The 12,587-nt window shown below is 41.1% G+C and overlaps 1 protein-coding gene across 1 annotated transcript in view; it reads left to right on the top strand.

Annotated features, from left to right (window-relative positions):
• Positions 1-4,377: 4,377 nt before the first annotated feature.
• nt5dc2 (5'-nucleotidase domain containing 2) overlaps positions 4,378-12,587 on the top strand; it is a gene marked incomplete at its 5' end in the record, with an annotated part of 10,613 nt that continues 2,403 nt past the window's right edge. Inside the window, 12 exon segments of the mRNA XM_014010958.1 lie at positions 4,378-4,770; positions 6,850-7,034; positions 7,123-7,197; positions 7,290-7,345; positions 7,466-7,559; positions 8,271-8,399; positions 8,799-8,859; positions 8,940-9,042; positions 9,154-9,255; positions 9,342-9,423; positions 10,270-10,356; positions 11,533-11,673. Of these exon segments, the coding sequence (XP_013866412.1) occupies positions 4,401-4,770; positions 6,850-7,034; positions 7,123-7,197; positions 7,290-7,345; positions 7,466-7,559; positions 8,271-8,399; positions 8,799-8,859; positions 8,940-9,042; positions 9,154-9,255; positions 9,342-9,423; positions 10,270-10,356; positions 11,533-11,673 (1,485 nt within the window).

The raw sequence follows: 12,587 nt of genomic DNA, 5'->3' as shown, positions 1-12,587 counted from the left end.
CTATAGTAATTTCTGGCTTTGACTGGTTCAGTTCCCATACCACACTGTGATGCTGCTCGTCAGCAGGCTCTCAATAGTGCACCTGTAGAAGTTTGTGAGGATGCTGGTTGTTTTGTGTCATGTTTATAAAAAACGACATCGGTATTAAATCTGAAAGTGGTTTATTTGGCAAAACGTGAGCAGTAGGAGACATACACCTGGTGACCTCGCCATCTTGACTCTCTGCGCATGTGCAGACCTACGGCAACTCAGAGAGGTCAAATTTCAACATAACTGTATTCACAGTCAGTATTCTACACTGGTGTTCATACCAAACTTCCTTAATTTTCTTAGGAAGTATAGTCTTTGTCTGGCTTTTTTGATCACAGTGTCTACATGTAATGTCCAGGTTGAATCCTCAGTGATGTGAATGCCAAGGAACTTAAATCTGCTGACCTGCTCCACCTCAGAGTTATTTATATAGATGGGGGAGTGCTGGCCTCCTTGCTATCTCCTGAAGTCCACTATCATCTCCTTAGTTTTGCTGACATTCAGTGAGAGGTTATTTTCCTGACACCAGCTGGTCTGTGATTCCAGCTCACCTCTGTAGGCATGCTCTTTGTTTTCAGTGATGAGGCCCAAGATGGTGGTGTCGTCAGCAAACTTGAAGATGATGTTTGAGCTGTGCCTGGCGGCACAGTCGTGTGTGAAGAGGGAGTACAGCAGTGGACTGAGGACACGTCCCTGAGGTGTACCAGTGCTGAGGACCAGTGTGGAAGAAAGGTGGCTGCCGATTCTCAYTGCCTGTGGTCTGTTGGTGAGGAAGTCCAATATCCAGCAGCAGATGGATTTCTCCAGACCCAGAGCTGTGAGCTTGGAGACCAGTTTGGAGGGGATTATGGTGTTGAAAGCTGAGCTGCAGTCAATGAAGAGCATTCTCACATAGGTGTTTTTCTTCTCCAAATGGCTGAGGGAGGTGTGAATTGCTAGAGCCATAGTGTCGTCTGTGGACCTGTTTGTTCTGTATGCAAACTGTAGAGGGTCCAGGGTGTCAGGGAGGGATGCACAGATGTGAGTCTTGGTGATTTGTTCAAAGCACTTCATGATGACAGAAGTGAGTGCAATGGGCCTAAAGTCATTTGGACAGGATGCTGTGGTGGTCTTTGGGATGGGGACAACAGTGGAGGTCTTGAAGATGGTGGGTACCATAGACTGGTTCAGAGACAGGTTAAAGATGTTAGTGAACACCTCGGCGGGTTGGTTAGCGCACGCTCTTAGTGCCCGTCCTGGGATGCCATCGGGTCCTGGTGCCTTGATGGGGTTTACTCTCTTGAACGCCCGTCTGACTGTAGCAGTGTCAATGTGGAGTGTTGTGTCCTTACTGTCCCCTTGCGGCCTGGTGATKGGTGTGGTGTTGTCTGCATCAAACCGAGCATAGAATGTGTTGATCTCATCTGGGAATGATGCACTGGACAGCTCAACAGGCCTGTTTTTACCCTTACAGCCTGTGATACAGCGCAATCCATGCCACATGCGCTTAGGGTCATTACTTTTTTGTGCAGACTCCATACTTTCCCTGTATTCCCTTTGAGAAGTCCTGATGGTCTTTCTGAGATCATACTTGGCTGTTTTGTAGGCTTCAGGGTCTCCCGATTTAAAGGCAATGGTGCGTGCTATAAGTTTGGTACGAACCTGTGGTCACGCCCATGGTTTATGGTTAGGGTAGGAATAGATGGAGGTTTTAGGCATGTCATCAATGCACTTCCCTATGTAGCCTGTGACAGTTAGTGTATGCATTGATGTCACCATCAGCTGAGTCTGCAAACATTTGCCAATCAGTTCTTTCAAAGCAGTCCTGTAGACATAGGCGTAATTTGAGGGGGGTTATGACCCCCCACAATAATTTGATCCAGTCAAAATACCCCCCCCCCCAATAAAATGACATTGTTTGCTCAAACACAATAGAAATTAACTCATTAAGTAGACAGATGCAACTCTCTTGTTGTCTTTAGGTAACTTTGACCTGATTTAAAAAAATTACAATGTCTTATATCTACGTTTTAAGCATAATTGCTAAAAATGACATGCAGGGTTTTAGAGCATAACCCCCCAAAGGTAGACCTAAAGTAACACCCTTGCCTGTAGAGCCTCATCAGCCATATTGTCCCACTTGTAAATAATCTTGCGAACCAGTTTTTCCTGTTTGCAAGCTTATTTACAAGTGGGACAATTTGACTGATGAGGCTATACAGGACTGCTTTGAAGAGGAGCTCTCATCAGTGCTGCCATTCTGCAGCGCAACAGGAAGTAAATCTGTTTATAAAATCTTGTATCTTAAATTGTTGTACTTGAACCACAATGTAAATTTTAACTCTGATTTCCTCTGTGAYGTGTCATGCAGACCTCTTGACCAGGTCACCCTTGTAAAAGAAATCCTGATCTCAATGGGTTTTCTACCTGGTTATTGATTGATTGACTGAAGYAGAGCTCTGACCAAAACTAACTTGAGATTTAATTGTTTTATTTAATCAACAGGGCAGATTAGCATTAGCAGTTGTACTGTCAATTGTTTACATACAAGGAGAGATCATTTAGTTTGTTGGCCACTTTAATAATCCAACTTCCAGCATTATAGGATGATCTTTCTCTAAAACCCATCAGGATTTCTTGTTTATATAGAATTTGCTGAGAAGAAATAATGAGCTGATGAAATAACAAACAAGCAACAATAAATAAATAAAAAATAAACCAATACAATTAAAAAACACAAACAAAAACATACATTTTTATTGTTTTAGTTTTAACTAAGTTTGAACTACCGGTATGTACTTGTTTACCAGAGTTGTACAGTTACTAAGTATAAATACTTTGTTACTGTTAGGTAGAAATTTTGGTTGTAATTATTTTTCAGCTTTTTACTTTTACTCCATACATTTTACACAATTATGTATCTGTACTTTCAACTCCTTACATTTTTTGAAAGGGTAAGTAGAAAGTAGTATTATAAGGTATATCAGTATATTTATATGAGAAGTATACCGTAAATGTATACCATTCTGACTCCGTATGAGTTTGTATACAATCCATCAATGCTGCACACCTTTAAAAAGTGTTTTTTTGAGAGGTCACCTCCCAATAACTGTCATTTTGGAAAATCTAACCACTCGCTTTTACTCAATACTTTTACTTTTAAAACTTAAGCACATTTTATGTCAGAAATTAACTTTTGATACTGAAGTACAAAATAAATTATATACTTTAAGACTTTTACTCAAGTAATAGTCTTAGAGAAAACTTTAACTTTTACCATAATAATTTTATGATAGCTTGTATACCTTTACTCAAGTATCACTTTAAGGTACTTTATACAACACTGTTGTTTACATATACGGTGTTTTTTTTGTCCTGAAGTATATATATGTAAATATATATTTTAATTCATTGTGCATTTTTAGTTTGGTAGTGTCACCTGCGCTGGCCAGGAAGTCTCTCTTCAACAAACTCGCGGGCCACCAGTTGATAAGAGTTGTAGCGTGTTTTGCGACACATGAAGGGACAAAATGGCTCTTGATTGTATAGGTTGCAGACACTTGGTCTGATGATGAWGAAGAAGAAGAAGAAGGGGAAAAAAGAGTAGGAAAATGTGCGTGGTTAGTGTGTGCTTGTCCAGTTACTGTAGGTGTGCCAAAGGCAACATTTCTGCTGAGTAATAGTCTGCAGGAACATTTGCTCCCATCAGGAGTGTCTTGCCTTTTTAAGTGAAGGCTTCAACCATTTCAGCAAAACAATACAAAAGTACATTCTGTACATTCCAATAGAACAATAAGAAACTAGCCTGCCTCCATAACCTCTTCAAAACACTGCATGAGGACACAAACATGATAAAAAGTTTACAATATTTATATCATCATTAATGTTAGTTTMCACTCCAGCATTTGCTTTTAAATTATTTGAATATTGTTACTTTTTTTCTTATCCACGTTTTTCACAACATGATGTTTTTTTTTATGCCACATCATTTTTAAACCGAATAATAAGTAACTCTGTTACAGTTTGGTGTGCAATMCTACACTGATTGGTGTTTTTCCTTGTGGCCTGCAGGGGTGTGTGACGTGACGTGCGTGACTTCACACATATCTGTTTACTCCTGCCATACGCTCTGAACGCATCAAACGCCACAGTTTTCTCATGTGAATGTTTTCGCAGATAACCGTGGTCAACAGATGTAAATAACGACGAGCAGCGGAGATAAGAAACCCTCTCTTTAACTGGGGGGGCGGGGCTTTGCGAACGGGGCGTGGCCTCGATGAAAGCGAGGTGTTGTTTTGTGTTTTCACGCGCGCCTACAGTCAGTTGGAGACTCTGCAGCAGACAGTCAAGGCGTGTTAAACTTTTCTCTGTGGAAAAAACAAACAAACAAAATGTCTCTGAAGACGGCGAGCACCACGTTGTCTCGTGCACTGTGGACCAGGGGCAACAGGACCCCTCCTGTTGGACGGTCCCCTAAAGGGAGCAGACTCTCCTCCACATCATGCAGGGAGCTCGGAGGGACCACGCTGCGGCAGGAGGAGAAAAACAACCAGAGCGGAGGAGAGCAGAGCTCYCAGTCGTCTCACGGCAGCGGAGAGCCCCCACACAGTCCGAGCGGGGACAAGAGGAGGCTGAAGGAGGCGGTGGGGGCTCCGGGGGTCCCGGGAGTGAGGAGACGGTGCTTCACCTCCAAGGCGGCACCCATGGACCAGACTTCCTACCTGTGGACTCGCTATAACGACATGAAGCGGCTTGTTTACGGTAAGCACGTACACAGGGGGCACCCTTTGTCCTCTCCGTCACCGCCCCACCTCAAAGGAAGTGGGTAACACTCCACGTCATCATGCCTTCGGCGATGCTTATCCACCCGCAGGAACATTTTGTACGTTTAGAGTAGCTTCATCCTCCTTTTTAAATTAAATATGAGCGCTCTTCGTTTTAAATTCAGGTTTACGCTGGAGAGGCGGAGCTGTTTTATACGAGGCACCGTGAACTACACATTCTCAAAAACAATGAACGAGCGTGTTGACTAATCTTCTCTGCACTGTGCTAACGCGATGCTGYCGATCTGCTGTATTTTGTTTAAAATGTGTTTTAAACGGATTGGTGAACATGCACAAACAGGCGCGTCCCCAAACGGGTTAAATATATTAGCTTTTCAGGATTGTTTATATTAGCTTAGCCCTGTTTGTCAGCAGGTCTGCACACACAACAAGGAAGGTACAGGGCGAGGTTTCAAGCATCTTCAACTTTGACCCAGATAACTAAATCTCATTTAAATGGATTTTCAAAGAAGAATTTCTTCATGCATCGTGGCCCTTTTCAACTTTATGTGGTCGTTATTATTACATGTATAATCCTGCAAACAACGTGGCAGTTCTGCAGCTGGACAAGTGGGATATGATGCTTTATGTTTTATAAATGAATCTAGATCTACAAATGAAAAAAAAAAAGCAGTTAAAACTGATAAAAGTACAAAAAAGTTTCCAGGTAGGGCTGGGCGATAAATCGATTTAATCGATTTATTTGAATTTTTCATTTATGAAGATTTAATTTTTGGAAAATCGAGATTTTTTTTTCTCACCAGTGCACTCTGGGGCTTCTGTAGCTCAGAGATCACCCCATCTGTCCCTCAAGTTGCATGGTACACAACATGACAATACGGCAGCTAGCAAAGAGGATCTACTTCCCCAAAAAAGGCAGTGTTTCTACAGTTTTCTGGAACTGGTTAGGTTTTGCAACCTCAGACTTGGAGCAACGAACACCTCACTGCTAAATCTGTATATTGCTACAAAAACCGGGAGTAYAACAAATTAGTTTTGACACCTGAAACAGAGGCACGCCATTMAGTGGGAAGCAAAATTGATTAAAATTGAAAATCGAATTTGGGCCATATCGCCCAGCCCTATTTCCAGGGATCTTARTGTTTCTGTTTAAAAAACAAAACTGGACACAGGTTATACTCAGTCAGGTTATAGGAGTGGTTTTGTTCAGTGTGACTAATGTGCATTTTGTTCYAAATGTTGACACAGACAGTGTTTTCCTACAGTGACTGGCTCCTTCTACAAATTTTCAAAATAAAAGAAGCTTCTAGGGAAAGCTGGTCATGCATTCCTCCTGGTCAGAATTGCAATTTCACAGATTTGGTTTTGAAAAAGAATGAGTGACTTTGCATGAACAGTGAGGGGCTTGAACAGCAGGAAGGCTGGATGGCAGCCAAGCAGGGGGTTGTTGGGTGTAAAAGTCTGATGCCCAGCTGCAGCTCCCATTGAACTGTCCCAGGATAGAAGGCCATAACCTACTTTCCCATATAGATCAAAGAGAACTTTACTTGCTGTCCATATTYTGTCACCAGAATGACGTCTGTGTTGGGAATAAACTGTAAACAGTTTCGTCTGCATGCACGCGTTTTGCACTGTGTTGTACTTGTGAGAAAAGTGGTTATAAAGAGTAAATAGCAGAAACAATCCCATGTGAACAGGAAGTTCTGTGCTGCCACGCTGCGTTGCATTTGAACACAATATTCCTCTGCACAAAATGTTCTCTTTTTTTCTTTTTCTTCGACTGATCTGGTTTGGTCAACAGTTGACATATGAGAACCACGTGTTGCGCAACCTCCGCTGAGCTTGCCAGCACCACTGGATTGAAAACAGCAGCAGTTGAACTTCATTCCTACTGTGCAGAAATGCACACTCAGCAGGCTTTGTAACCTTTTTCAACTCAGAAAGTCACTGTTTTTTGTTTTTGTTTTTACTTCACTTGGGTCATTATTTTCTGCCTGATTTGACACCTCACTGTTAAAACTGAGTCATGTTTTCTCATCTGTCCTGCCTGGATCAGACCTGATCCCACCAGGTGCGTGTAAAAGCCTCAACTCCGCGGTCATCTACGCCAACAATGAAGTCAACCTGTCTGAAGTGGACATCTACGGCTTTGATTATGACTACACTTTAGCCCAGTACTCCAGCACTCTCAACAAACTGATCTACGACACCGCAAGGGGCTTCCTGGTGGAACACTTTAAGGTGGGTTTCACAGAACTTGTGTTAGAAAAATTACTTAGAGACATTCAAATTTATGTTAAATCACCCACTCTGTCTTTTTACTTCACAGTACCCCAAAGGCATCGCTAAATATGATTATATTCCCAACTTTACTGTCCGGGGGCTTCACTATGACATCCAAAAGGTACATTATTTTACCTTTTCACTGCAGTAACCCATATTTAAATTCRCTTTTTTATTGACAATGTTAAGTAATCTGTTTCCACTGTTTTATAGGGTCTTCTGATGAAAATCGATGCCTTTCATTACATTGAGCCAGGAACAGTGTATCGGTAAGAGCAGCTGCACCTTTTTTGTCTTAACGTATATTTTTATCTTTGCTTCTAAATGCTAAAACATTAGTTAAATAATCAGTTACTTGTGYTTTTAAAACCCATCTGTCTTCTACCCAGGGGTCTGAGTCCATTGCCTGATGAGGAGGTTCTTAAGCTSTATGGGGGGACCTTCCATGTCCCCCTGCAGCAGGACAGTGGTTTCTATGGAAAGGTACAAAGTGTTTTTAGTTGTGATAATTCTCCTGGATWGTTTTTGCCAAACTCCTTGGTTCAGTTGTGAAATAACTTTTAGGCAGAATTTGGTGCAGAGGCGTWCTTCAGTTTCTTTATCRGATTTTCTGTGCTTTCCCCGTTGAYTGTTCRGTTCAGACAGAACAAACAATCGCTATAATCTGGTTTGGCCACTCCCCGGCAAATTCAGGGTGTAATCTGTGGCTGTCCTCAGATACTTCCAAAATGTTGGGATTTGCCTGATTGCAGCGTTGCATAAGAGGAAATGATGTTTGTGATCTTGTCTGTACTGTTGGCTTCATGAATCATCTGGAATGTTCCAGTTCTAAAGCGGCTGACGCAAAACGCACCATGTGKCCAAAGTTTAGATTGTCACGTTTTTATTTCTTACAAAGTGCAGACGGGAAAAAGAACGGCTCTGTTGAACCTGCAGAGACCACAGTCAAACCAGCAGGCTTCTAATTAGGAWCRATTTGGACTGATGTTTTTGATCCTGTTTGGTAGATTTGGGGTCAGATGTTTTAATTGTGTACATGCAACTTCATTATTTATTTAACCTTTAAATAAACCTATTCRGAATAGTTTCCATGTGTTTCTAATCTCTTTAGGTTGGATTGTGTTCCTCCAGTTTGCTTATGACTGGTTTAAATTTAAAGTCAGTCTACTAATTTAATTCACTTTCTGCACTCAGGGGCCGAAAGTAAAGCAGTTCATGGATGTTTTCTCCATCCCTGAGATGACTCTCTTGGCCGTGGCGAACAACTATTTCATCACCAAYGATATTGACTACGATCCAGTCCACCTCTTTAAGGACGTCTCTGTAAGTTTCCCGTCCAGACGTGCTGCCGTCCAGTTCTGGCCTCGGCCTGTAGCTCCCACTCCTGGGAACGTGCAGGCCTGGCTGTGTGTATGTGACTGCTTACACGTCCAGTTCTGTTCGCGTACAGCTGGAGGCTCAGGAATCTGCTGAGGCAAAGTTTTCAGAGCACCAATTTCGAGTGGAGCCAGGAACAATGCTGGCTTTTCCTCCTTTTTCCTGCGGCTTCAAAGCTTTCAGTTACCGGGGAACACCCTGTGCTAAAGTACACTGAGAAGTTCCTAATTGAAACAGTGCCTCTCAGTCTTAAAATAAATGTTTTCCTGAGTGCTYACAGGGCGTTGTGTTAACTCAAAAAATAACCTCAAACGTGTCTGATTAAACTGTATTCCTAATCCTCAGGAAGCCATCGGCATGGTTCACCTCAAAGGCTACATGTACAAATGGGTCATGCAAGATATGGGTAAGAACCCCTCTTTATGCCAGTGCAGCATATTCAGAGTTACATTTTGCACCGCTGAGTCATTTTCCTGGACCTTACAGACAAGTTCATCCTGCGAGCCAAAGAGACCGAGTCTGTTCTGAACCGACTGGTCAGTCATGGAAAGAAGCTTTTCCTCATCACCAACAGCCCCTTCAGCTTTGTGTGAGTTGGAGCTGTGTGAGGTCTGCAGCTGCAGTAGCTCACGCCAACTCATAACAAAATGCAAAAGCAAACCAAGCTGTTGCAACGTGTTATTTTTTCCCCTCTGTGCAGGGACAAGGGGATGACGCACATGGTGGGGAAAGACTGGAGAGACTTCTTTGACGTTGTGATTGTGCAGGCAGAGAAACCTCACTTCTTCACAGATTGTGTCAAGTGAGTAACTGTTTTTAGACGTGACTAAGCCATCCTGGTTTTAGAGAGTGCTGTCAGCAACGTTTTTTAAATTGTTACTGTTACAGACCTTTCAGGCGCTTGGATGGAAATGGAGACCTTCGATGGGAAAAGATCACCAGTTTGGACAAAGGACAGATGTACAAGCAGGTTAGTTTCACATCAGGCTGTGTTTTCTGTTGGGTCACCTGGTTAATAAATCCTGTTTCTCTCTGCCGATGTTACAGATATGTTTGTTCTAAGGTTGGGTGATATCGGAAAAAAAAAAATCACGATTATTTGTGGCATTTAGCCAATAAAGATTAATACAACGATTAATAGATGACAATTGCACTTGCATGTTTTCAACTCTAAATCAGTTAGCCTGTGTACTGGCCCGTGCTATTTCCTCCCAGTGCTTACTTTGTCGCTAGTAAAGKATAGACTGAATGAGTGGATTTTTGGTCAAGTAGATTTGTTTTAACTTTTGCTGGAGGAGATTTTTTGTGTKGCTTTGGTCCATATCTTCTGGCTTTCCTCGTTTTCCGTTTTATRCCAGTGTTTCMACTGATTAAACAAGTKWGTAGTGTTAGCTTTAGCTCCGCATTAACCTTAGATCTGCTTTAGCATTAGCTCTGCATTAGCATTAGCTTTGCACTAGCATTAGATCTGCATTAGCATAAACTTTGTGTTAGCATTAGTTTTGTGTTAGCATTAGATCTGCATTAGCATTAGCTTTGGATTARCATTACATCTGTTTTAGCATTAGCTTTGGATTAACATTAGATCTGTGTTAGCATTAGCACCTTCTGTCATTCTACCACAAATGTGTGCTTGATAGTAGTGCGTCGCACACAAAATTTGTTATCATCATGGGCACTAATCACAAAGTGCCAAACATATTAATCGTGATAGTATTACGGCATGTAAATGAACATGTGATGATTTTGCTCAACTCCAGTTTGTACTTGTGTGCATCTTGGTTAACAAGATTAATTAACAAGYTTTGTGTTTCAGGGGAACTTGTTTGACTTTCTCCGACTGACCGGCTGGCGAGGCTCAAAGGTTCTTTACTTTGGAGATCATCTTTACAGCGACCTGGCTGTAAGTATCAAAGTTTGATCATTTCACCATTATTGAGTAACCTCAGTAAAAGTCCACATTATGACTCAACATTAGTGGTGACTAAGATAMTTTTTCCTGTGTTGTGTCTTTTAAGGTGTGACACAGCAAAGTGGAACATTTTACAGTGACTTTTGCTTTGCTTGCTGATATGACATGATCATACAAGTGAAAGTGCTGACATCGTGTTTAATATTTCTTAATTTAGCWTTAGGGTGCAAAACCTTAGAATGAATAGCTTGCATTATAGAGTGCAATGAATCACTATACCCAGATTAAAAGAAACGAATAAAACATAGGGTGCATGCAGGTTTTATTTTATACCTAAAGTTAACTTTTATGTAAGTATTAGGAAATGCTTTTTGCACCATTACAAATCCAACATAATTTCCCTACAATAACATTCAAAGTATTTTATTCTAAAACGATTAAAGCAGCAGTTTGGATCTATTGAAGTTGGTTTCTGTGGGCAGATTATGAACAACTAATGTCTTACGTGTTGTAGATAACTTTTTAATAACCTTAATTTGAAGAAACACAATTTAATTCTGACTGGACGGACAAGCTAATGGCTAGTCTGACAGGCCCTAAACCAAATAATTCATTAATTAGTCAATCTGTTTTGGATTAAATTATGTTTAAATAGGCTGATGTCATTCAACGAGCTTTTAAAAACAGGTAAGATAATCATTGTTCTTAACTTTTCCACAGAATCCACTTTAAAAGATCTAAACCATACTCGTAACATGCATGGTTTTGTTAAAAACAAATCCAAACAGTTTTGCTTTGTTTTTTGTTTTTCTAGCAAACTGAGTGATTCAAAACTGACAACGCCATGCTCGTTTCGGCTCATATTGTAATATACAGTTCCTTAAAAGAAAGAAGAAATAAAAAGAGAAGTAAAGAAAACAATATGGTAAAAGCTATGTATGTAATGTTCAGATTAAAGTKTAAACCAACAGCAGCATATTTGGATCCAACCCAAAACTAACTRCAGTCCTAAAATAAAGTCATCCACCAAACTGTTTTCCAACAAGTTCAAAGTTTTATTTGGATAAACACTATCTATGTTTTAGTTTCTCCCAAAATAAAAAAGATCAGGAAACGTTTAGGTCCTTTTACCTCCGTTAACCTAACCTGCGTTCTTGTGTGTTTTAGGACCTGACGTTGCGTCACGGCTGGCGAACTGCGGCCATCGTCCCTGARCTGGAGCACGAAACCAAAGTGGTGAGCGCTCAGCAGTACGCGACCACGCTCACCTGGCTGCAGGCTTTAACTGGACTGCTGGAGCGCCTCCAGGTGAGGACATGTAACCATCTGCACTCAAAAACACAGACGAACCACAGCGTCAGGATTTCAACTGTTCATGGTTGTGTTGACAAATCATTACAGCTGTCATGTTGCTCATGAACCAAAGTTGCATAAGAGAGAAATGTTGTGCGGTACAATAAAGCACTYCTCACATTTAGATTATTGCAGACTGTAAGAACCAAACATTTTTACCACTTTGGTTACATTTATTTWTTAGTCTGGGTTAATTCTTATAAGATTTTACACGTTCAAGGCACACAACACTGCTGTAGAAAAATAGAGAAGACTTTGTGTAGCGGTCAGACTCTACCATCATCAATGCAAGATCTTGGTGAAAAATTAATGCAACACTGGATGGAAATAAATAAATCATAATGTGTGCCATAATCAAAGCTAAAGGAGGTCCAATGAAATATTAGGGTGTGACCTTTTTTTTTGGGCAGGCAGTGTGAGTGGAGCAACTTGGGACTTGTCTTTAAAATAACCTACTAAATTGTAAAAAAAAAAAAACGGTTGTTTTCTATCATTTGGTGCAAACACAAATATAGATTCAATTTTTGAGGATTAAAATTGACACAAGTTTTTCAAGTGAACAGTTTGTTTTTTTTCTCCCAAAAATAAACGCTTTTTAAAGGCCTGTTGTGCATTTTCCTGAACTGACGATTCCCTCATTTTCAGCACACATTTCCCTCCAGTAAAATGTGTTTTACACACTTCATGTTGTGGRCACAAGACATTACATATGTGGCAGCTGTCAGGGGACACCAGGAATGCTGGGTAACTGTAAACAAGAGGAGACAGAGTCATGTCACTTGTTACTGAGGCTCTACATATAGGTGACCTTTCCTATAGGAGGAAATACACACACACACACACACACACACACACACACACACACACAC

The sequence above is a fragment of the Austrofundulus limnaeus genome, unplaced genomic scaffold, assembly GCF_001266775.1.
Source record: "Austrofundulus limnaeus strain Quisiro unplaced genomic scaffold, Austrofundulus_limnaeus-1.0 Scaffold75, whole genome shotgun sequence".
NCBI lineage: Eukaryota > Metazoa > Chordata > Actinopteri > Cyprinodontiformes > Rivulidae > Austrofundulus > Austrofundulus limnaeus.
Note: the sequence above shows the minus strand (reverse complement) of the source record. Positions and strands in the feature narration are given on the sequence as shown.